This window comes from Saccopteryx leptura, chromosome 6, assembly GCF_036850995.1.
Source record: "Saccopteryx leptura isolate mSacLep1 chromosome 6, mSacLep1_pri_phased_curated, whole genome shotgun sequence".
Classification (NCBI taxonomy): domain Eukaryota; kingdom Metazoa; phylum Chordata; class Mammalia; order Chiroptera; family Emballonuridae; genus Saccopteryx; species Saccopteryx leptura.
In genome coordinates this window covers 1,561,395-1,582,329 of record NC_089508.1, presented here as the reverse complement: position 1 = coordinate 1,582,329, position 20,935 = coordinate 1,561,395, and the positions used below count along the sequence as shown (strand labels likewise).

The 20,935-nt window shown below is 59.4% G+C and overlaps 1 protein-coding gene across 1 annotated transcript; it reads right to left on the bottom strand.

The window, feature by feature from the left end:
• Positions 1-694: 694 nt before the first annotated feature.
• On the bottom strand, positions 695-7,300 carry GPR132 (G protein-coupled receptor 132). Its single transcript, XM_066341819.1, has 3 exons — positions 6,840-7,300; positions 3,916-4,021; positions 695-2,712 (listed from the first exon to the last, which is right to left on the bottom strand). The coding sequence occupies exons 2-3, from the start codon at positions 3,920-3,922 to the stop codon at positions 1,544-1,546; spliced, it is 1,176 nt and encodes a 391-aa protein (XP_066197916.1). The 5' UTR covers positions 3,923-4,021; positions 6,840-7,300; the 3' UTR covers positions 695-1,543.
• Between the last annotated feature and the right edge of the window lie 13,635 nt (positions 7,301-20,935).

The following is a 20,935-nucleotide window of genomic DNA, read 5'->3' as shown; positions in this document are numbered from 1 at the left end:
GCATGCGTGTGTTGCGTTTTTATTTCTACACGTATTTTTTATATGTGTCTTCTCCACGCCTCTCATGGCGCAGACGGATGCCTCGCCCGCTGCCTTATGGAAATGAGAGTGTGACTGAGCTACATGGGCCGCCCAGCCTCCTGGGAAAGGAACCCCCAAAAGGGGCCTGGGGAGCCCGGACCCACTCCTGGCTGCTGCCACTTCTGTCTTCGCGCTGCGAGCGTGTGTGAGTCCCCGGGGCAGAGGGAGTGGGGCAGCCCCCTTCGCTGACCCGGTGAGGCAGGTGTCGCCGGCCCTCTTGCAGATGGGGAAACTGAGGCAGCGGCGTAACCTGACCCAGAAGAGGCTTGCTGGGGCCGGGCCTGGATCTGACGCTAAGCTGTGCGTTGTCCCGGGAGCTCACTCTCTCTCGGCCACACGGCGAATCTGGACCCGCGCTCGCTCCGTCTGTGCCTTGCGGAGGGGCTGGAGGCCAAGGGCCGTCACCGGCTTGCTCCTGATTCGTCCCTGTCCTGGCTTCTCCCCCGGCTTGCTCCTGATTCGTCCCTGTCCTGGCTTCCCCGGCTTGCCCCTGATTCGTCCCTGTCCTGGCTTCTCCCCCGGCTTGCCCCTGATTCGTCCCTGTCCTGGCTCCCCCGGCTTGCCCCTGATTCGTCCCTGTCCTGGCTTCCCCGGCTTGCCCCTGATTCGTCCCTGTCCTGGCTTCTCCCCCGGCTTGCCCCTGATTCGTCCCTGTCCTGGCTTCTCCCCCGGCTTGCTCCTGATTCGTCCCTGTCCTGGCTTCTCCCCCGGCGATGAATCCAGGGAAGTCTCAGAGTGAAGGAATTCCAACCGTGTCTGAGCCTCGCTGGCACAGTCGCCACTGTTCCTGGGGGCCACCGGCCTTTCCAGCTGACACGAGCACCTGGGGCTCCCTACGGGGGACGGTTGGCACCTGCCCCCAGCTCTGTGGAGGGGGCCGCGGCAGCCTTCGGCGGCAGACCTGCTCGGCACAGAGCCAATGCCAGCCGAGGGCCCCCGGTGCCCCACAGTGACCAGGCACTGTGTGAGGGCGCTCACTTGGCATGGCCGACAGATACTATCATGGTCATCCAAGCAATGCCCACAGGAAACAGAAATAAAGGCATCACGGCGGATGCTGACTGGGCACCTGCTCCGTGCTTGGCACGCGCCAGCTGCCAGCAGCACCGGGTAGGCACGTGGCCTCTGCCAACAGCCCTGCTGTTTGCTAACAGCCGAGCGAGCCAGCCGGAACAAGCCGTGGATGAAGAGGCCCTCCTGCCTGCCACATGCTGTCTGAGCTCTTGTGCCTGGGACCATCGCCCTGACCCCGGGCATAACTTCACCTGCCCAGCGGGAAAGCCTGGGGGGCAGAGGCCTGTGGAGGGCATGGCTCCAGGAATAAGAAGTGGGTGGCATGTCTTCCAGAGGGGGCTTCAAGGCCTGTGCCGTGGACACTGGCTGGAGGGCTCAGTGGATGGGGATACCACGCAGCTGGCCCTGGACTCCTGCGCTAGCTGACCTGCCCTGCAGGCCACTGAGCTCAGCAGGGCTCCTGGCTCAGCCTCTCCAGAGTGCCCAGCGGGGTCCACGTGCCCGGCTGTGACCCGGGGGGCTGGACAGGCCTGGGAAACGCGCAGCTGTTCGTAAGTGACATGGGCGGTCGCACCTCCTCCGAGTCCTTCGACCACGTGAGTTTGACCGCCTCCGTCTTGGTGGACCAGTTTTTCCACTTCCGACGGATTCTGGACACCTCTTGCCGCGAATGGTCCGTGGCCAAGACGTAGATGATGGGGTCGGCCACGCTGTTCACGGTGGTCAGGCAGAGGAACACCACGGAGACCGTGCACAGGCTGACCTCGAAGGCGCAGGTGGAGCCGCCGTGGCCGCTGTAGTAGGAGAAGGCGGCGGCCTTGGTGAGCAGCACCAGGTGGTAGGGGGCGAAGCAAGCCAGGAAGATGACCACGACCGCGATGGCCGTGTGCCTGACCCTGGCCTTCCGGGCCGCGCTCAGGCCCTCGCTGCGCTTGATGCTCTGGAAGATGCGGTGGTTGGTGAAGGCGATGACGGACAGCGGGAGGGCGAACCCCACGGTGAACCGCGCGTAGTAGTAGCGGGCGGTCCTGTCGTCCAGGGGCACCTTCTCGAAGCAGGTGCCCTCGTCCTCCATCTCGAAGACCGGGGAGTGGACCAGCCCGACCAGCAGGAACACGGACAGCGAGATGAGGACGGCCGTCCTCCGGCGCCGGCGGCCCCGGCTCTCCAGGGCGTAGACCACGGCCACGAAGCGGTCGCAGGAGATGCAGCACAGGAAGAGGATGCTGACGTAGAGGTTGCAGAAGAAGACGTAGCCGGTCACCTTGCAGGCCCACGGCCCCAGGGCCCAGCGGTGCTGGTTCTGCACGTACAGGACCCACAGCGGCAGGGTGCTGGCGTAGAGCAGCTCGCAGAGCGCCAGGCAGAACAGGTAGACGGCCAGCACGCTGCCCTGCAGCGCCTGCAGCAGCGTCAGCCAGGCCGTCAGGCAGTTGGCCGGCAGCCCCAGCACGCACACGGCGCTGTAGACCACCACCACCAGCACCCGGCTCGCCTCGTAGGACGCGCTGCAGTTGGCCACGCTGCAGGCCAGCGACGCGTTGCAGGGGGCCGCGGCTGCACCGCCAGGGGGGAGCAGCACCATCAGGGGGGCGTTGGCCGCGGGGGCGGCGTTTCCTGCGGGACAGAGACAGCCGTGAGGACAGGTGAGAGGGATGCAGGTCCCCAGGCACTCAGAAGCGGCCAGGTGTGTGGCAACTGCACACTAGACACACTGGGAGCTTCTTATTTCCAAATGGGGTTCTTCTCCAAGTGACACTGAGGTCCTCGATCTGCACCCCGAGGACATCGCGGGCAGAGGTCGCCGGCTGTGCCGGGCCAAGGCCTGCGGCTCACCCGGGTGACCTTTCAGAAGGGTTGTTTGTATGGAAAAGAAAATTATTCTCTAATTGCTGACAGAGCCCTCTGCTAAGCACCAACTCCGTGGGGGCTTGTAGTAGGTGAGAGCGGGGACACCTGTCTCTGCCCGAGCTATCCCCACCTGCACACGGCTCTCCCAAAGCCCCCACCCTGCCATGCCAGGCCTCCTTGGAGCCTGTGTCCAGCCTCGTGCCTGGGTCCCCCTCCCCAGCATGGCCCTGTCTGCATCCTCCGCTGCCCATCTCACCAGCTGCAGGGTACTCACACATCTCACCGGGGGGCAGAGCAGGAGCAGGGAGAAAATCCAAAACCCAGATGCAGGCTCCGCCATCCACCTCTGGGAACAGCCTGGTCCCCTCTCTGCTCCCCGCTGCCCTGCTAGCACTGCCCACCTCTGGAGTGGCCACTGGACTCGGTGCAGTTCAGTCCCATGACACTGGCTTGGGGCCACACATGGCCAGCCACTTGAACCTCCGGTCTTCACTGTCCCACGCCAAGTCCCTTCTCCGTGCCCAATCTGGTGACCCGCCCTGGGTGTGTGGATGAGAGCCTGCCCACTCACTCCTACCACAAGTGACCTCCTGGGAAAAGAGTTTTTCTGGGTAGGGACAGACGAGCCCCCAGAGAACAGGTGGGAGCCTCCTCTGGGGCCTCGTGACAGCTCTGTGGCTCAGCAGCGGGTCTGTCACAGGAAATGGGCACCATGTGAGGCCCAAACAGACCGGGCGCCTCCGTTGTCCCCTGACACCTGGTCCTGATTTTTCTAATTCTTCCCAAGGACAGGAAGTGGGCTCCTTCCAAACATCTCTAGCATTTTCATTTCTGAGCGAGGCTGAATCTCTTTGTGTGCTCATTGTTTGACACAATTATCCCCGTTCTGAGAAAAGGTGCTTTGTGGAGACATTCTTACACGTTCCCTCCTAAATGTTTAAAGTCAGAGGAGGCGTGGGGGTTTCTCACCTGGCATATTTGCCGGTTCTAGTGTCAGGGTGGCTCTAAACAGCTTTCTAATGCACGTCAAGTCTTGTTGGTCCTGCTGAGAAGGTCATGCAGAGTTTAAAATGACCTGGAGAAAAAAAAAACAGGTTGAAATCACTTTAGGGAAATCAGATTTTATCTCAGGTGACGTCATTCGACAATTGGTTAGCCAGCAGTCATTAAGAGCCAAGTTCTGTATTTATCCTGTGGATTCAACAGCCTGTCCTTAATATATAGAGAGCTCTCACAAATCAACAACAACAAGAAATGTCAAAGCTAATGGGCAGATAATTCACAGAAGAAACAAACATAGCTCCTAGAAATAAAAAATGCTCAATATACAATTAAAGAAATAGGAACAAACTTTTCAAAGAGTAGTTTTTTTTTTGTTGTTGTTGTTTTGTTTTGCTTCTAAAGAAAGAACTTTAATTTTTGATGATGGAGAGAGTGGGAGGCAGTGACACCTTCACTGTGCCATTGTCAGCATGAACTGGCACAACGTGGCAGCGTGTTTCCAAAACTCTTCGGCTACCCAAGATGCACAGCACATGTGACCTGGAAGCATGTCCTGCCCAGCACATCCCCCTGTGCAAGGAACCCAGACCCCCCGGAGAACACCCATGACCCCTCAGCCTTCCCCTGGCTCCTTCCCTAACCACAGGTGCCCCCATACAGGCTCCATCGTGATTAGTCAGACTGACGCGTCAGACAGGGGCTGGGGGATGGGAAGCACTCCTCACTCCTCCTTAGGTGACCCCGAGCCCTGAGGAGCACGGGGTCCCTCTCTGGTCTGTGGGGCAGGCCCCCTGTCTCTCGGTCATGCAGCCAGAGCCACAGAGGGTGGGCCGGGAGGGGTGACCACTGGCTCTAATCCCCAGCCCGCTCACCTGGTGCTGTGCCAGCCGGACCGCAGGGCCCCCAGCCACACTCCAGACCAGCCTCCCAGCCCTCCTTTTCACAGGTATTTCTACCAGCCAAAAACAACAGGAAGCCCAGGTATTTACCTGAAACCACAGCCAGTTCCCTGACTAAGACGTTTTCAGTATGACCCGGAAGTGCACGCAGAGGTAGATGCTGAGACCAAACCACAACCCAGAAATGCCACCTCCAAGTGACAGCTTTTGAGACTGACGTTCCCCCCCCACCGCCACCCCCATCACAGGCCAGGGGGTTCGCAGGGCCTTGCCCATTCTGCCCCCACCCCTGGGTCAGGTGTGGGTCAGACCCCTGCCAGCTGCAGCTCGGCACATGGGCCCCCCCCCCCCCCGGGGACTTGCTGTAGCTGAGGACCACCTGCCAGACCCTGTCCTCTAAGGAGGCGATGGTTCGAGGCCCAGGGGGCCCCAGAGCCCAGTGAGAGATGCAGCCTCTAACACAGAGACCCAGCTGGCTCAGGGGTGAGGGAGGGAGAGTAGTAACTATGGGGACTAGGACCCCCAGGGGAGCCAGCCAGATGCTCTGGGCTCTGGAGCATGGGGGCACCACCAGCCTCACTCCACCTCCCGGTGAGCTGCCCCCGGGGTGGGGGTGGGGGCTCCCAGAAGGGAAGGAAAGGGGCTCAGGGAGGGCTGTCCCGGACCTGGCCTCACTGCCTTGCTATCCCTTCCCAGTGGCACACAGGAGGGGGGGGCGTTTCTAGGAACTACTTCTGCAAACGCCAGAGGAAGTGGTGACCCAACCGACAAGGCCCCTCCCTCGGAGCCCACCCACAGCGCCGCCTCTCCGAGGGCACAGGCTGGTGAGGCAGGGGTCCTGGGAAGGTCTGCTCACACGGCCTGTGTCGTGCCAGGCAATGATATCCAGACGTGGGGCCACATCCCTGCCCATCAGGCCCCAGCAGTCTGGCTGGACACGCAGGGAAGCAGAAAGGAACCACATTGAGAGAACCAGTGACCCCCCCCCCCCCAGCCCGCTGGCACCAGGTCCAGGACGGAGCAGCAGGGTGCCAGGGCAGCCTGAGGGTGGACGCTAGCCCCCAGGATGCCGACACCAGCGCTCAGGTCCTGCCCCTCATCATAGCTGGCGGCCTGCCCAGTCCCTGAGCAATGCTCCTCAGAGCTTGTCCCTGTCTTCAGGACACATGGCTCCAGGTCTCCGTGTTCGGGCGACTTCCTGGACCAAGTGACCATGTTCCTGGTACCTCCTGCTCCCCCCGTCACCCCTCCACTCTCTGCTCCCTCTCAAGCCCATGCTCCCCGAGGGTCCCCTCCCTCCAGCCCCTCATGCCTGCCCAGCCTCAATGGGCCCTGGTGTTCTCCTGAGCTAACCACTGGGACACCAGGCAGCGGCCAGGGTGGCAGCGAATGGCTCCCTCCTAGCATCCCTACCCTGCCAGTCCCAGAGTGCCCGTGGCCCATCCTGGTGGGTGGCTGGGGTCGCCCACTTCAGGCCCCAGGCTCCCCACTGGGCCCGGGGCCTGTCCTGGCCCCTCTCCGGTTGGGTGTTGAGTGGGAGGACAAGGTCTGGCAGGCGTGGCCCCTGCGTTCTCTCACGCAGGAGCTACCCTCCCTGGCGGCACGTAGCCCACTCTTTCCTCATGTCACCCTGTGTCCCAGCTGCCTTTAGGGACCCATGGAGGTGGGTCTTGGCTATAGAGTGACAGACCCCCATGGGATGGCCCTGACTCAGTGGGAGGCTGCCCCCAGCCCTGGACCTCGCGGAAGGGACACGTCAGCCTAGGCTCGCGTGCTGGGGAACTGTGACAGCCACCTGTCTGTGGATGAGTGGCCGGTCAGCTCAAAGCTGCTTCACACCTGCCCCGGGGCTTCAGCCACCTCTCTGTCCCCACCTCCACTGGCCCTAGGCACTGCGGAGGGCCTCAGCGTCCAGCAAGGGCCCATGAAATCCACCTCCTCCCAGCCCCAGCCCTCTGCCACCCCCCCCTCCCGTACCCCCAGGGCGCTCACCTGCCCTACTCTGCCAGATCCCTGCGCAGTGATCCGCCCGTTTCTGGCTGAGAACGGTCCAGGCGGTGGAGTGAGGACCCCGCGGCAGGATAGGAGCGGCCTCACCCCTGGGTGCAGCGTCCTGTGTCTGTGTCCCCGTAGTCTTTTTAAACACGTGTGGTTTTTTTTAAACTAGGAACTTCTTAGACAGACGCTGATGCTGTCACCTTCTCTCCCACATCACACCGTGGTGAGCCCCGGCGCCTGCGGCTGCGTCCTGTCGGACTCACTGTGCTTTCCCCCGGACACCCCAGGCCCGCCCCACCCTCTCTACGTGCGCACGCGGACCTCGCCTCGCTCTGTCTGCGTGTCTGGGCTCCCAGCCCCCGCCGCACATCGCCCACGGGCGGGGCTGAGCTGGCCTCTGCCTCACCACCCACCCCCAACATGGGGACCCACTTTCTGTTTCACCCCTGTTCATAGACTTTGGATGCAGCTCTTAAAAAAACACCGCTTTAAAAAAAGTGCTCTTCCCCTGTTCATAGATTTTGAATGCAGCTTTTAAAAACATGGCTTTAAAAAAAATGCTTTTTACATTTCCTTGATCCCTGATAAGGTTGAGCCCCCTCCCTGCCGACACACACACACACACACACACACACAGATCTTTCTCATTTTAGTCCATCTTCCCTGAGGTGGCCCCTGGCGGAGTGACCCTTGCCAAGCCTTTTGGCCCAGGCGGCCCCTACAGACAAGGGAGCTGGCTGCTTTGTACCCTCCCAGCACCCAGAGAACCCGGGACGAGCACCGGGCACCCGGGAGGTCCCTGAGGGCCTGCAGGCACTAGGAGACGCTCCAGGCAGGGACCTGCCCTGAGCTGCTGACTCACCAGGACCAGTGGCCAGGTGAGAACTTGCAGGAGACAGTCACAGGGTAGAGAGGCTCTGAAGGAGCCTCCTGCCGACACAGAGCTGTGGGCACTGGGGCCCTGGGTTCCCTGGTAGAGGACTGACCCCAGGCTAAGACTTCCTCACCAACAAGCCTACCTTTATGCCAACAAATCACCTTTGCTGTCAGGACCCCCCCACACACACACCTCACCTGTCCCCCCATCCCAGCATGTGGACACTCACTCAGGCCTGTCCTGGTGTCTGGGCCCTCTCTGCAGGCCCAGTGGGGGGGGGCTTTCCAAGAGCAGCAGGGGTACTGACCAGCTCTCTCTCAAACTCTCGACCACAGAGGGCCGGGGCTGGCCCACCGAGTGGGAAGCCAGCTCTCTGGTGGCGGCTCCGTGGCCTGTCACTGTCCCGGGGACAGACAGCAGGAAATGAGCCCAGAGCTACTTCCCCTCTGACTACCCCAGAGACGAAGGCGGGAAGCACATCAGAGTCCACACAAGACCTTCTGCGCTGGCTCAGGAGGACCGAGGCCAGCTCGCCTGACACGGCGGGACACATGGGGTGGGACCCTCAGGAGGCGGACCCCCCCTCCTGACCTGGTGAGCCTCCAGGGCCGGCTGAGCACCAGTGGGCCGGCCTCCAGGAACTCCAGGGCCGGCTGAGCACCAGTGGGCCGGCCTCCAGGAACTCCAGGGCCGGCTGAGCACCAGTGGGGCGGCCTCCAGGAACTCCAGGGCAGGCTGAGCACCAGTGGGGCGGCCTCCAGGAACTCCAGGGCAGGCTGAGCACCAGTGGGGCCGGCCTCCAGGAAGCCTCACCCTCCCAGGAGCACCGTGGGCTCTGGGGGGACCTCGCAGCCATCTGTCACTGGTCACGAATGGCCCCAGGACAGCTTCTGACACCCAGCACCTGGCCGCCCCCACCAGCTCGGCCTAGGCCCAGCTCTTGACGCCATGCCCTCCCTCCCAATTCTATCCTGGGGAGATTCCTGCCGGAGGCCAGGGGCCCGTACATACCACCCTTGGCTCTGACGCACTCCCACCCTGCCCCCAGCGACAATCCCAGCCGGACCCTGTGGCCTCTTCTGGTGGGGTCTCCCAGACCCAGCATCCTTCTCTGAGGCACTGCCCGTCCCGGCGCCCAGGACACCAGGCTATACAGCCTGCTTCCAAGCGCGTGGCCCAGGCCCCTCGGAAATACCACAAGCTGCAGGCAGCCCAGTGCCCTCCCCCAACCACCCTCGGCCCGCTGGGCTGCTTCCAGGTTTCGGGGTGGGAAGGGCCGTGCGATCCCCTTCCCTGACTCAGGTAGGGTCAGGTCACCACCGTTCCTGGGCCTCTGTGCCCAGCACAGCAGCAGGACAAGTACCTGGTGGTGCACGCACGGCAGCCACAGCCCTGCGTGTCCCAGGGGCCGGGAGAGCCCCAGGAGGGCACCCCCACGCCGCGCTCTCCTGCAGGGACGTGCCGGTCACAACCGCCCTGGTACCTAGAGAGCTGAGCCTGGAGTGTGTGTGGGCCTGAGCACAGGGTTCACCTCAGCCTTCTGAAACACTCGCCCAAGGGGCTGTGGTGTCATGGGCCACTGCCCAAGAGTGTCACCCACCTCCCAGGGGCGCAGGCCCAGGGGCAGCCCTTCCCACACGAGCAGGTGGGGCTGCGGCTCTGGGCGCCCAGACCCCCTGTCCCTCGGCAGCAGCCTCGAGAGGCCCCGGATCCAGGGGAAATTAAGCCTCAGCCGGGGCGGAGACCTCGCCTGGCCCACGCGGCCAGGCATCCCTAGGGATGGCAAAGCAGTTATTTCGTGTGGGGACCTGCTCCCTTCTGCATCCCCACTTAGGGGCTCCCTGCACCCCAGTTGGTGGGAAGCACAGATACAACCCCCACGCCATGCCGGTCGGTCAGTTTGCATAATGTCAGCCAAGTAGTTCTCTCCCCTTGGGTCCCCAGTGAGGTCTGGCGGACAGGAGCTGAGGGGTGCGCCACAGTGGCAGCGGCGTCCACCGCCACCCCCAGGATCCATATTGCCCCTCCCCATGCACAAATTCCTGACCCGGGCAGGAGGGGTGCTAGAGAAGGATTCTGGAGGAGGAGAGGACTGAGGGGCACTTGTGGGACAGAAGTGGGGAGAAGCAGGGTTCTGGGTGCTTCTCCTGAGGACTGAGTATCTTCCAGACAGGGGAAGGTGGTCCGCAACCTCCCGGGACCACACCCCCAGGCCCCCCAGAAAGAGGCCCCGCCCCGACTTCCGCTGGGCAGGTGCCCGTGAACCTGGAAGGGCTTCCTCACATCTCCTGTCTGTAATGGGCAGTGTCCTTTTCATCATTTCATGCTGGGGAAAATTATTCACCACTGTAAATAGGTCATCTGAGGTCAGATCCACATTTCAGAAGATTCAGGGGGGAGGGCGGGGCATCCTGCTTCTGACACCCGCCCAGCCCCACGTGACCACCCTCCTGGGGGGGGGTAAAGGTTTTGTGAAGAAAAACAGGAGAGTGTGAACCCTGCGGAACCACCACCTGGAGTCAACCCACGCCCGTGTTCTTAGAAGGGCGACCTCAGGAAACAGGGCGTGCGTCTGTGAACGCAATCCTCGGGACTCAGCACCCGACGGCCGCATGCTTCACCACCACCTCTGGAACCGAGAACGTGCCCTGCGTGACCTCAGACCCCTCCCCTCTTACCGAAGCAGGGCCGCCCCCAGCTGCCCCCGCGGCCCCTGTGGGTTTCACCGCCTCACAAGGACCGCTGCTGTTTTGGCTGCAGGTCCCTTTCCCTGGGAAGCAGTGACCCCACCCCCCACCCTTGTCCTGTAGCCCACGACGCTGACTTTTTGAAGTGACCCAGCCCGGTGGTTGTCTCGTAAAGGATCACACATTTCGGGTTTTTCTTGACTGACCCGGTGTCATTCAATGTGTCACCCTCACCGGGGTTTCCCCTATCTGGAAGTTGGTCCAAAAGCCCTTTGGTTTGGGGGAAGCGTTTCTAGTGACGGGTCCTCTGTAGTGCGCGTGACAACATGCAGATGATCGTGGGGGCGAGGTGCATGTGGACATCACTCCCACACCTGGCCACGGCCTGGGTGCTGCACAGTCCCACCAAGTCACCATGCTGTTTGTGGCCAAGCAGTGGCTCCTGGTATAGACGTTCCTTGGGGACCGGCTGGCGGTCTGTCAAGAAAGAGCGTCCCCCCAACATCGCCGGGATCAGCGGTGTCTTCTGGCCCCAGCCAATGACTTGGGCTCTCTCTGAGTGTCATTCAGGACTCATAGGTCTTTTTATTGTGGTAAATTTTACAGAACTTAAAATTTTCATTGTAACCACTTTTAAGTGTGCAGCTTAGTTAGATAGATGCGCATGACAGTGCCATCACTGCCACCATTTCCTCCAGAACTTTCTCACCTTCCCAAACTGAACCTTGGACCCCTTACACGCAAACCCCTCTCCCCAGCCCTGGGGACCACCATCTACTCTCTGTCTCCATGGGTCTGACTCCTCCAGGGACCTCGAATTGGCGGAACCACATAGTGTTGGTCCTTCTGTGACTGGCTCGTTTCACTCAGCATGACACCCTCCAGGACTCAGGGGTCTCAAACTCGCGGCCCACGGGCCGCATGCGGCCCGCCGAACAATTTTGTGCGGCCCGCAGACTGTTTTCAACTGCAGTGAGGAAAGTGTTGCGTAACAGTTGCCTTTTGTAGACCTAGTGCGGCCCGCCAAACGGCTGTGATCTTGCTCTGGGGCCCACATGCTGAGTTGAGTTTGAGACCCCTGCTCCAGGTCCATCCGTGTCGTAGCAGGTGTCTGCATGTTTGTCCTTTGTAAGGCTAACGTTCCCTGTCGTGGACGGACCACATCTTGTTCATCCAGTGGTGGAGCCCGAGCTGCTGTTCCCTCTGACTGTGGGTAATGCAGCTGTGAGCGTAGACGTGCAGACCTCAGGGATTTTTTATCTTCTTCAAAGGGTTTCAGTCAACCACAGACGCTGTCCCACAGTTGACAGACTGTGCGCGCTGCCTCTTTAGATTTGTTACACAATGCGTGTGTCTGGTGTGAGTCTGCATTCTGTGTCCTGTGTCGGTCTGACCACGGGACGCCTGAGCCTGTCCTCCAGGGGGTCACGGTCTGTTCCCTCTGCCTTTCCTGGCGCAGGACTGGGGACCTGCCCCTCCCATTCTGGGGCCTTAGGGATGCTGAATCAGGGGCCCGGACAGGGCGAGACAGGGGTCTCCCGGGGGTTCCCCTGGGACTCAGCTGTCCTCACAACAGCAGGCATTTCCCAAGCATTGGCAGGGAAGGGGTTTTCAGGGCAGTTCCCAGAAGCCGGCCTTAGAGAGCAGGGCCTGGGGGGCGAAAGGGGACTTCTGAGACGCATCACCCTGAGAGCCGGGTGATTCTGAAACCCTCGCTGTCGGCCCGTGTTCCTCTGACTGGGGCACACCTTGCGTGTGAACCAGGAGTAGCGGTTTCAACAGAGTCGTAGCGTGTTCTAGTTCAGGCATGGGCAGGGCGCCCGTCACCCCAGAAACCCCAGATAACCTTGCTTGAACACACGGGCTCTTCTCTCCCTCGGGCTGGCCTGGCAGCCTCCAAGGCCGTGGGAAACTGAGTGCCTTCTCATGGTCCGGAATGGCACCTTGAACTCCAGCCCTCACATCTGCATTCCAGGTGGGCCCTCCCCTTTAAGAGATATCCCGGAATTTACCCTGTTCAGGACTCAGAAAGCAACCAGGCAGAACCAACCTCTTTTTGGGATGGCATGGGGCCACAGGGCCACAGGAGGAGGCCACCTTTTGCTTGGTCAACAGCTGTTTTGTTAAGTGCCTGCTGGGAGCTACAGCCCAAAGCAGGGGTAAATATCCTCCCCGCCCCCCGGGAAGGCGCCCCCTGCCCCTCCTCAGCCCCGCTGCTCTCCTAGACCATCGTCCCCAGCTCCGCCCAGGAGTGTGGCACTCTCGGTGGCTTTCGGAACTGTAATTCTGCTGCTACTTAAAATGCAGAAGTGATCTGGGAAGGGGAACCGCCAGGGGTGGGGCCATCGAGGGTGGTACCCTGATGCTCCCTTCCCCCCAACCCACTCCCCATGACACCTCCCCGGCAGCAGACAGCCCCCCACGTGGAAACACGCCTGCTGACGTCTGGCCCACTGCTCACACCGGAACAACCTGGTTTCCTCAGCGGGGGGGCAGGCTGTCACACCCCAGCTCCCAGCATCCTGGGTCAACCTCAACCACACATTGACTGAGCACCTGCTCTGTGCACCACCCTGGGCAGCTTCTGGAGGGGGGGGTCTCCCTGCCAGAGGCCCACAGCCCAAGGAGGGGGCCCCTCATGTCAGCAGGCACCCTGGGAGTGGGGCCACAGTCCTGGAGTGTGGTCAGTCAGAGCATTCACTGCAGTGGGACCCGGGGCCCGAGCTGAGTGAGCTGAGGCTCAGAGGGGCTTCCTGGGACAGAAGGGTCAGCAGAGGGGCAGAGCTGCCGCGGGGAGGGGGGAGAACTTTGCAGCTTGTCTTCCAGACTGACAGGGTCGCCTGCTACTCTGCAGGTGTCAGGTGAAGTCAGAGGCCAGACGTGAGAAAGTGGGGACGCCTGGGCAGTGTCCAGGGCCAAGACAGGCAAAATAAAGGGGGTCAGGGGCTGGGACCCAAAGGAGATGTGGGGGAGAGGAGGTGCAGGGGATCTAGACACTACTAAGTGGAAGGACAGGCCCCAGTGGGGGGGGCAGAGGGCACAGAGAGGGTGCCCACAGGAGACTCTGGTGGTGCCAGGGCCTCAAGAGGCCAAGCAAAGCTGGCATCACCCAGTCACCTGCCCGGTGAGGTGGGAGGTGAACTTAGAGGTTCTGCTCAGGGTGCAGAGAGGGAAGCTGGGGGGACACAGGGAAGGGGTGTATGTGCATGCACAGTGGGGGTGTGGGGGTGTGGGTGTGCATGTGCTTGTTTTTTTGTTTTAATTCAGTGAGAGGAGGGGAGGCAGAGGCAGACTCCTACATGTGCCCCCGACCAGGATCCACCTGGCAAACCCACTAGGGGCGATGCTCTGCCCATCTGGGGCTGCTCTGTTGCTCAGCAACTGAGCTCTTCTTAGCACCTGAGGTAGAGGCCATGGAGCCACCCTCAGCACCCAGGGCCAATTTGCTCCAATTGAGCCATGGCTGCAGGAGGGAGACAGAGAGAGAAGAGAGGCGGAGGGGTAAAGAAACAGATGGGTACTTCTCCTGTGTGCACTAACCGGGAATCAAACCCAGGACTTCCACACACCGGGCTGACGCTCTACCACTGAGCAAACTGGTCAGGGCTGCACATATGTTTGTGAAGCCCTCTCTACCCACTCAGTCTGAGGGGCTCCCACCTCACAGAAAATCCAGGTCACAGCAGAAGAGCTGTCCCCACTTCCTGCCCCTCACCTGCAGGCTCCACACCCTCTGCCTGTCACCTGCCCTGCTGAGGCTTCCTTCCTGGGGCGCGGGAGAAGCCCAAACCCACCTGCATCAGTCTGCCTCCTCCTCCACCCCGGCCAGCCCCCACGAGCTTCCTCACCCACCCGTCGCTCATCTTTACACAAGTACACTTGCACACACATGAAAGAACACATTTACACACACACGGGCACACACGTGCACACACCTGCACACAGACAAGTCAGGCATGGGCTCCAACTCGCAGGCAAACCAGGAGGCATGTGGCAGTGATCAAAACTCCCAGGCCCGCTTTCCCTTCTGGTGGGACCTGGCAGGCTCCCCGGGGGTGAGATGGGGGTGCAGGCAGGACCCCAGGCGGTGAGATGTCCTCGGCAAAGCTGCTCAGCAGTGCTGGTGGGACAGACAGGGCAGGGGCTGTGCTGAGCTGCGACGTCAGGGTCCAGCCTTGCCTAGCATGGCTTCCTTCCTGCACAGGTACACACGCACGGCCTGTCTCTCTCAGGCCTCTCCGCCCCTTCACCCCCTCTCTCCGGGGCCAGGGGAGGGTGCAGGGGAAGGCGCCCGCCTCCATATCACTAGTGTTAATTCGCTCCATTATTCAGGGTCCGCGGAGACTCCGTGTGAATTGTAGGATAGATGCCTCTCTTTCTGCAAAGCGCATGGCAGGGATCCTGAGAGGTTATCGCAGGGAGTCTAGATGGCTCCGGGCAGTGCCCACAAGCCTCCGCCCCCGCACGCACGTGGCTGTGTTGCCATTTGCTGTGTCTTCTCTAAATGCTTTCATGGGCTCCACCCCTTTCACTGTACGCGTCCTCCACCCCGGAGCACGCTCATCCCTACGTGTTATATTCTCCCCGACGCACAGAGAGGGGAAACGACTGATTCGGGTGCTCTCAGTCTGCTCGCTGTTTGCAAGCAGGAACGCCGCTGGCTCCCACAGGTTGACGCTGTGCCCTGCTGCTTGGCGGACTTGGTTCCTGCGTTCTAACAGGTTATACATGTTATATCCGGTCACCTGTAAACAGAGGTAGTTTTGCTTGTGCCTCTCCAAGTCGGATCTGCCCAGAAGACCCGCGTCCTCTGTTCGCATCGGCATGACCCTTCGTAGGAAATGAACCCCAACCTTATTCTGCAGAAAGCCAACCAGCTCCACCACAAACTACCGTTGCTATCAGTGTATGGGGTGGGGGGTGGGGTTCCCCGGTTCCTGGTGCCAGCTGTCCAGCCCTGGGGCTTTCCTGGGGGAATGGTGATAGGGTCATTCAAGAAGGCCAAGCCCATTTTGCACCCTCATTCTCTGCAGGGTCCTTGATGTCACGGCAGGCTAAGATCACACCATCTGTGGTCTCAGGCTGAGCCTCAGGAACCACACACAGGTCAGTGGAGGGAGGGGGTGGCGGAGCAGTGGCCAGGCTTCTGTCTCTAGACTTCCATCTCCAGCCACAGCCCTGGGTTCTGGCTTCAGCTAAGCGCCGAGCTCCCCTTGACTCCTGTCTGCCCGCCGGAGCCAAACAGTGCCCGTCCCTCTGGGTCAGGAGAGCTGACCCTACACAGGCTCTAGGCTCCTGCCTGGAGCCCTCGTTTTCTGTCTGTCCAGCCCCAAGTTGTCCCCATGACAACTCTTAAATCTTGCTTCAATCAATCTGCTAGTTGTGGGACCAGTCGAGCTTTTTATTTCTTCTGGACATGTCTCTTTCCTGAAGAATCTGTCCATGTTGTCTGTTTTCAGAAATGTTGACATGATTGTCTTTTTTTGGAGTTAATTTTTTGGCTTTTTTTTTTTTTTAATTAAGTGCAGTAAATCTTGTGGTGTGATTGATAGGTAAAATGGCTACTCAGCCACCATCTTAAGAACAATGCAGGCCTGAAGGAGGAAGAAGGACTTGTTTACTCAGTAATCCGGTTCAGACCTCTGTTGCAGCTGGATGCTGATAAGAAACAACTGGATTAGGGTGCAGACAATTTTGAGGAACTGTGGTGCCACTCACAACCACAGACAGAAGAAGTGATCTTGCAGCTGCCTTTGCCCAAAAGCCCTCTGACGAATCCATGCAAACCCTGCCCCATCCCTCTCTCAGGTCTCAGCCTTGGCTGGTCTCAGCCTGCCTGCACCCAGGCATTCATTTGTTTGTTTGTTTTTGTTTTGACAGAGACAGAGAGAGTCAGAGAGAGGGACAGATAGGGACAGACAGGCAGGAAGGGGGAGAGATGAGAAGCATCAATTCTTGGTTGCAGCTCCTTAGTTGTTCAGTGATTGCTTTCTCATATGTGTCTTGGGGGGGGGGCTATAGCAGAGTGAGTGACCCCTTGCTCAAGCCAGCGACCTTGGGCTCAAGCCAGTGACCTTGGGGTCATGTCGATGATCCCATGCTCAAGTTAGCGACCCCTCGCTCAAGCTGGTGAGCCCGCGCTCAAGCCAGCGACCTTGGGGTTTCGAACCTGGGTCTACCGTGTTCCAGTCCGACAGTCTATCCACTGCGCCACCACCTGGTCAGGCCGCCAGTACGCAGGCATTTTTAAAATAAACTTTCCTTTTGGAACACACTAGCCTCGTGGTTTTGGTTCAGTACGTTTCTGCTTTTCAGTGATGTTCCGTTCTGTGGGTTTAGACAACTGCAAACAGATGCGTATCTTCCAGCGCAGTCCATCACCCCAGTCTCCTCCGCTGCCCCTCCCCCCACCCCCGCCCCCGCCCGGCCCAGCAACCACAGGTCTGTTTCCCTCTCCCTAGTCTTGCCTTTTCCAGAATGTCACATGAACGGAATTGGGCAGCCTTTTAAATCCGAAATTCACCCCTGAAGATGTAAAAGGTAATAAGGAGCTTACAGAAGCTTACAGAAAATGGCGCACGTGGACAGCACCTTCCTCTCTTTAAGTGACCCGTCCTGCCTGTCACGGACCAGCCAGCTGGAGAGCACCTGCCTAGTTACCAGCGTTGGGTGATCACAGACAGAGCTGCTCTGGGATTCATGCGCAGGTCTTTGCGTGAACGGAAGTGCGTCGTTCTCCCGAGTGAATAGCTGGGAGTGGGACTCCTGGGTCACCACGTGGAGAGAAACAGCCACGCCCTCCCCGCAGCGGCTGCCCCACTTTGTGCTCTCCCACGGGCGCCGCGGGAGACTTCTGCCTTTGTCAGCCACCTGGTGATTTAAATCTTTTCCGCAGGTCTCGTGGGTGAGCAGATGCGGCGCCCAGTGGTTTTGACGTGCATTTCCCCAATGACAGATAACGTGGAGCATCTCTGCACGGTCCTATTTGCTGTCTGCATACCTTCCTTCCACTGTACTCAGATCTTTGACCCATTTAAAACTGGGTTGTTTCTTTCTTTTCTTTTCTTTTTTTAGGCGAGAGAAAGGGAGATAAAGGGGAGATAGTGAGGCAGACTCCTGCATGTGCCCCCACCGAGATCCATCCAGCAACCCCCATCTGGGACTGATGCTTGAGTACCAAGCTACTTTTAGCACCTGACGCTGATGCGTTGGGACCAACTGAGCTATCCTCAGCGCCCAGGGCCACGCTCAAAGCTATCGAGCCACTGGCTGTAGGAGGGGAAGAGGGAGAGAAGGGGAAGAGGGAAGGGTGGAGAAGCAGATGGTCACTTTTTTTATGTGCCCTGACTGAGGATTGAACCTGGGACATCCATATGCTGGGCTGATGCTCTATCCAAGCCACAGTCTGGGTTGTTTCTTTACTTTTGAGTTCTGAGAGTCCATTATATATTTTGAATACAAGTCCATTCTATGCTAAATGGTTTGCAAACATTTTCTGTAAGCTTCTGTAAGCTCCTTATTACCTTTTACATCTTCAGTTATATCCTCTTTTTGATCCGTGTTGTCTTTTCTTTCCTTTTTTCGTTTATTGTTCCCATAAGTTGGTCTGTTTCGGTGGCTGCTTAATTTCTTTCTCATAGAACTACCTTCTGTCCTCACTGACCTTCTCTACAACACCTTGTTTCTCGTCTCACTGACTCCCAATGTTACTTTTAACCTTTTTTTTTTTTTGTATTTTTCTGAAGTTGGAAACGGGGAGGCAGTCAGACAGACTCCCACATGCGCCCGACCGGGATCCACCCGGCACGCCCACCAGGGGGCGATGCTCTGCCCATCTGGGGCGTCGCTCTGTTGCAACCAGAGCCTCTAGTGCCTGAGGCAGAGGCCACAGAGCCATCCTCAGCGCCTGGGCCAACTTTGCTCCAATGGAGCCTTGGCTGCAGGAGGGGAAGAGAGAGACAGAGAGGAAGGAGAGGGGGAGGGGTGGAGAAGCAGATGGGCGCTTCTCCTGTGTGCCCTGGCCGGAAATTGAACCCAGGACTCCTGCACGCCAGGCTCTACCACTGAGCCAACCGGCCAGGGCCACTTTTAACCTGTTTTCCAGCTATCTTTGGGCTTTTCTGTTTATTTTTCCCCCCAAGTTATTTTTTTTTTTTTTTACAAAGCTCAGGGACAACTTACACACAGTGCAATTTACCTCCTTTAGGTGCTCAGTCCTGGATTTTCACAAATGCACGCCATTGTCTAACTATTAGTACAACTGAATAGAAAATAGCACCCCCCAAATTCTCTTGTGCTTTTTTGCAGCCCCCCCCCCCCATGCCAGCCCCGCTTCCCCAGGCCGGGACACAGCGGGCAACCCTGCACTTCCCCCCCGCCCAGCGGGTCTGCGGATCCCCGGGAAGCACCATCTGTGCTGCCCCCACATGTCTGGACACACAGTGTTTTTATCATTCAGTTCCAGGTGTTTCGAAACTTCTATTATCACCTCTTCTTCAGCTCATTCATCTTGGAGAGAGACAGAGAGAGAGAGAGAGAGAGAGTGTGTGTGTGTGTGTGTGTGTGTGTGTTCCAGCGCCTGTCTATAAGCTTCCTCAACATTGTATTCTATCTTCAAACACTCAGCACAGTTAAAAGGATTGTACAGTGAAACCCACGTATCCACACTTGCATCCTACGGTTAATAACTTAATTCCCGTTCATACATCTCTTCATCCACCCACCCATCCACTCACCTTCCCATCCATCCACCTACCCCCCATCCATTGACACCTCTGTCCATTTATCCACTCATCTATCATCCATTCATCCATCGATCCATCCACCATCCATCATACTTCCACTCATCATCCACTCATCACCCATCCATTCATCCATCCATCCCTCTATTCCTCCCTCTGGCTATCTCTCCACTATCCCCACAGCTGCCAGACCTGCCGCGCTCTGGGCCTCATGTCCCACACGTCTGGTCCCCACCTGGCCCTGGAGTCCACCCGAGAGCACCAGCAGGAGAGGACAGGAGGGGCCAGAATTGACCAGTATCAACACCGGAGCCCCCGGGCCCTGCCCTCTGCACCCCTCCCCCATTCCGTTGCTGTGAACACTGGAGGGCACTGCTGCTGCTGGACAGCTCACTGACCTGCTGTGTTCCTTTCTGGTGAGGACAGGACTCCGGGCAATGCCGTGGCTGGCAGAGGCAACTCCAGTGGGGCCTGCTCCTCCTCCCCAAAGCTGGGCCCTGGGAGGGTGGGCGTCTGGAGAAGGGTCCCCGGGGTTGGAAGCTGGCAGCACCCACGGGAGGGCAAGCCTGCTTTAGTGTCTCCCTGCTGGTGCCTGTGCTGAGCTTTGCTGCGGGATCAAGGCACTGCTTTTGGCTTGACTCACTCAAACCCCCCACCACACACACCCTCACCCCCGTCCTTCTGTTCCCCAGACAGTGAATGACGCAGAAGCCCCTGCTGGAAATTCTCGTGGTTCAGAGAATCCCCCTAGCCGCCCTCAGAGGAAAGTCTCCCAAGTCCCTTCTAGGCAGGGACAGAAGTTCCCTAACCACTCAGCAGGCAGGACTGCGGGGTCAGCGCCTCCCACCTGGTTTCCCGGGTGGGCAGGAGAACAGAGCCCTGTGCTAGCGTTCCCTAGCGCGGCCCCGTGGGCGCAGCCCCACCGACCACCGCGATCCCGGCGCTGCCCCGCCGCCCGGTGGCCGCTGTGCGCACTGCGCGCGCCGGCCTCTCTCGGGGGCACCCCTGCAAGGGTGGTGGGTGCGGAGTCTTAGTGAACCCGCCCACACACACACACATTGCGGACACCATGTTAGTAGCTGTGGACAAAACACACAAGACGGCTCACACAGCTGCCTGTCTGTCAGAACTCCGCGCTAACTTCCAGGTGGCCATTTCCGCGATTATCCAAAAGACAGACTAGCCAAGCTGCCACCACGCCCGAGAGCCTCCGCTTCCTATTGACGCGCGAACTTTCCGGACTTGCCCACAACCTTTCCAAGGGAGTAAACGCTTCTTCCTTGGGTTCTGCGCCCACCCAGAGCTGCCCGCTTTGCCTGCCCGCCTTCCTCCAACCGTTAATGCAAATGCTTTCAGAACTCCTGGCACCTCTCGCCACGGGCCTGGTGGAACCCTGGACAGTCTTTCCCACCACTGTTCACTTCTGATTTCTTTTCCACTGCTGCCAGTGTGGTTCAGACGCCGAGCCCAGGACCTGGTCTTTCTGGTTAGCAAAGGCCCAGTAAACCTCTTCTTTGAGAAAGACTTTCAGCCGTGGAACTTAAAATTTGTAACACCTGCTTCCTCCCCTCCATCCCAGCACGGTGCACACTACCCTCTCTCTCCCACCCCCAGGGGCCTGACTGCTGGACTTATGGACAGGCCGCAGCAAAGCCATGCTGGGCAGAGTGGGGGAGACAGCAGTCTGGGTGCACAGAGGGGTGCTTTCGGCTTCCCCACCACAGCGGGCCAGGAGGGCTGAGCTACTCCCAACAGTGTCATCTCTTTCCTGGTGCCTGGCCCGGG